The 4,110-nt window shown below is 38.3% G+C and overlaps 1 protein-coding gene across 1 annotated transcript in view; it reads left to right on the top strand.

The window, feature by feature from the left end:
• Positions 1–2,605: 2,605 nt before the first annotated feature.
• LOC107586647 (protein TALPID3) overlaps positions 2,606–4,110 on the top strand; it is an 89,618-nt gene continuing 88,113 nt past the window's right edge. Inside the window, exons 1-2 of the mRNA XM_016274101.1 lie at positions 2,606–2,628; positions 3,479–3,683. Of these exons, the coding sequence (XP_016129587.1) occupies positions 2,606–2,628; positions 3,479–3,683 (228 nt within the window). The remainder of the gene's footprint in view (positions 2,629–3,478; positions 3,684–4,110) is intronic.

Below are 4,110 nucleotides of genomic sequence, written 5' to 3'. Positions count from 1 at the left end.
AGTTTTCCTCGCTCTCCAAACCGAGGTACCATTCATGCATCATATTAGCTTTGCTACTTACGAATAGAGGTTTGTTCAAATCTAAACTTTATCAGATTGTGCAAGTTAAAAGCACCACAAAAGTTTCATATTCTTTTGAAATCTATGAATAAAGGACATTATTCTGTTTGATAGCATCTCATATTCCTGTTTATATTGCACAGGGCAAGACTGAACTTGCTATCCTGCACAGTTTCCTCTAACACGCTCTCAGTGCCTGCGATGCATAATTGCCTGACATTCTTCTGCCTTCTGTTCTTTGTGCACAGGCAGAATGAATGGCTCTCTGTGTGTGAAGTGGAGTAAATAGATACGTTTCTGTGCGCATCGGAGTGTTGATGAGAGTGAGCGCATAGATGTTTGTTAACTGTTTCATGCTGCAGAGCCTCAGAAATATCGGAAGGGAAGGCAGGCGTTGGACGGTACTCTTTGTACACCATGTGCCCGGCTCTTGAGACTGGGCACTGTCTATCTTTCAGCTCTGACCTTTGTTTTGAACGCAGCCCTGGGAGCAGTTTCTGTCCCTCCCTCTCTATCTCTTTGTCTCTCTGTATCTCATTTCATTTTCTTCCTTGTTCCAGTTTCCTTCTCGTCCATTCTAATTTTTTTCACGCTTTGTGATTCCTTGCCGTCTCTTCCTTGTTTGAATCTCCTTCTCCTCTTTGTTGTGCCACCAGCTTCTCTCTCTAAATAAAGTAATCAAGCTCAGCACTTTATTTTCCTCAGTGTGCATTCTCACATGACAGGTTTGCTTTCTCTCTGTGGCTTTAAAAGAGAACATGGGTCTTTTTAAAAAAAGCCTGTCCAAGGAGGTAAGAGCCAACCTGTGGGAAAAAGCAATCAGAGAAACACGAAACCCATATTAACCCACAGGACTACATTTAGCTCTCAGACCAACACTGATCCTGCCTCTAAAGACGGGAAGAATTTCATGGGCTGAATCTCAACAATTGTCAAGGGCATGTCCAGGTGAAAAAAAAAAAAAATGAAATTATATTTTTGGGACAATTACGGGTCATTTTTTTGCATTTGCATTTAAGCACATTTCCCCCACAAATTCTAATTGAAAATAAATAAATTGTTTTATTAAAACATACTATTTATTTACAATGTACAATTTACATATAAAAAAAAGAATAAAAAAATATAACATTTGTAAATATATATATTTATATGTATACATGTGTGTGCGTGTGTGTGTGTGTGTGTGTGTGTGTGTGTTTCTATATATATAGAGAGAGAGAGAGAGAGAGAGAATGTGTGCTCAACTGTCTTAAAAATAATGACACACTCCAAAAAATCTTACTGATCATAAATAGACATATTTTATTTATGCAAAACTTAGTTTTATGTATTTTCCTGAAATATGTGAAATATGACTTGTTTTGGTGATTCACCTCATAAGATTTGCAAACCTGCAGCAGTCACTCATTAAAGGGGTCATATGACGTTGCTAAAAAGAACATTATTTTGTGTATTTGGTGTAATGAAATGTGTTTATGCGGTTTAAGGTTAAAAAAACACATTCTTTTCCACATTCTGTACATTATTGTTTCTCCTCTATGCCCCGCCTTTCTGAAACGCATCGATTTTTACAAAGCTCATCGGTCTGAAAAGCGAGGTGTGCTGTGATTGGCCAGCTATCCAGTGTGTTGTGATTGGCCGAATACCTCAAGCGTGTAACGGAAATGTTACTCCCCTTATCATACTGTGATGACCATAGAGTGAGCGGAGGCCGGCGAGCTAGAGTAAGGAACGGCCTGCGGGCTTGCGGCAACCACATGTGACGACCCCGGGCTGGACTCCGCTTCGTCCACGGTGAAAGCCGATCCGGCGATCCACAGCGCGAAGTTGATATATTTCCTCAGTGACCAGCACAGATCACATGGCAAATCTTCTCACATCATCACGTAGACATGTGGGGGCGTGTTAGAATGAGCCGTTTTAGCTAGGCGTGGTTGATTCTTAACTTTTATAAAGAATATCTCTTTGGATTTGAGACTTTAGTCTTTGCAACTTTACAGATCTTCTTTATGCACCAAGAGCTTGTAACACTCCAAAGAGAAAGCAAAAATTTAAATCGCATCATATGACCCCTTTAAGAGAACAGATTTTAACATCTTGTTTAAATAACCTCTTTTGCTCCCAGCATGTCAAGGAAAGTAGGTGCGATCTGCCTAAAAAGTGTCTTTTGTATCGTTTTAAATTGGTTAGCATGATCTTGGCAAACTGAACCCGTCTCTGGGTGATTAATTGCCGCAACATTAGACAAGCACTGCAGTGTTGGAGAAATGGCCTTCACAGTAACGTTAGATGAGCTGGCAACCCAAGACTGTGAAAACAGTCCAGACTAAAAGCCCTTGGATGGAACTCGATAAACCCCTTCAGCTGAGGACCCTCAGGCCCCTTCATTACAGCATACTGACGTGCCAGTATAAATACATATTTCAACTTCAATCTGAGCTGATTCGGGTTTTACGCCTGATTCTGCTCATGTGAAATGTGGTGTTAACACTGAGCTGTTCAGACAGACAGCAGGGAGTGCACGCAGAGGGCACATTAACGGATGTCCTCCGGCAGCATTTCAGGGTGCGTGCTCATCCTCATCGGATGAATAAGGTGAACATCACTGGTAGACGACCTCAGTGTCCTTTAGCTGAACTCCATATGGTAATGCACAGTGCAGTTTAAGTACACTGAATCCTTAAGCGATAGGTTGACAAATGCAGAATTTTGAGATAATCACCTGATATCTAATTGTTACCTTGTGTCAGATTCAGATCCCAAATATACTGATGGTCAACAGATAATGCACAATAATTTTTTTGTTTTTTCATTTTTAAATATTTAGTGAACTTTCCAAGCATGTTTGAATTTATTTTAAGTAAAACTTTTGTAAACAGTAAAGGAATACACCTTACACACCTGAATAATAATTTAATTTTGTGGCAAATTTTTGTAACTTGCATTTACTGAATGTTCTTGCACGCTATGGTAGGATGCATGATTTTTCACTTTTTTTAGTAATAAAAATATTAAATATTGTGTTAAATAAACATTCATTCTAATAACGAGGATCATTAATTCTCAGCAAATTTGTGGTTTGTTTAATTTTATATTAGTTCATTTTATTATTGGCTTTAACATCAGCCACTTTTGAAACAGGCAAAATGAAACTTGGTTTGAAAAAAATCATAAATTGTTGCAATTTGTGTCAATTTATGTAACAATATTTTTACACAAAGCAATGTGACATCATTCATGAAACACATGAAAAACTATTTATTTATTTATTATTAAATAAGAACAATTAAATAAATGATTCACACACATTTGATTTGTATGTTTCATCCCAGTTTGATCAAGCTTGCTGAAAAATTATACTGAATTTGACTTTATGTATGAATGAATTTGATCTTTCGCTGTCTTTATTTTTCAGGAAAAGCCAGACGCCACCTAAAGCATCTGTTGCTTTTACTGGAAGTGTACAACCAGAAGAGCCAGCTTTCATGAAACCACCAAATGAACAGGAGAACCAGGCAGAACATATATGTGTGGCATCTTCCAGCTCGGCTGTGCAAAGAGCCAATGAGATGCTGCAGGATCTGGGGCGGCTTAAAAATGAGATGAGGAGTCTAATGCAGGTGAGAGCTTCAGAAATCAATGCTAACTTTCACACTTTCACACTCTGATAGTCCTGCTTTGGGTTTAGTTACTAGAATAGATCTCTGCAGTGGCATTGGCCAAACCAATTAAAACTTGAATTGCTGTCTTCTACTAATTTGTCGATATTCTCAAACAGGTCGATGAATAAAAAGTGGCTTTGCACATCTACATTTTGGAATCAGCCTTTGTGATATGAATTTTACTGCATCTATCTATCTATCTATCTATCTATCTATCTATCTATCTATCTATCTATCTATCTACCTATCTATCTATCTATCTATCTATCTATCTATCTGTCTATCTGTCTATCTGTCTATCTGTCTGTCTGTCTGTCTGTCTGTCTGTCTGTCTGTCTGTCTGTCTGTCTGTCTGTCTGTCTGTCTGTCTGTCTGTCTGTCTGTC

The sequence above is a fragment of the Sinocyclocheilus grahami genome, unplaced genomic scaffold, assembly GCF_001515645.1.
Source record: "Sinocyclocheilus grahami isolate Dianchi unplaced genomic scaffold, SAMN03320097.WGS_v1.1 scaffold84.1, whole genome shotgun sequence".
In the NCBI taxonomy this organism is placed as follows: Eukaryota; Metazoa; Chordata; class Actinopteri; order Cypriniformes; family Cyprinidae; genus Sinocyclocheilus; species Sinocyclocheilus grahami.
The sequence above is the reverse complement of the archived record's forward strand: the minus strand, read 5'-3'. Positions and strand labels throughout refer to the sequence as shown.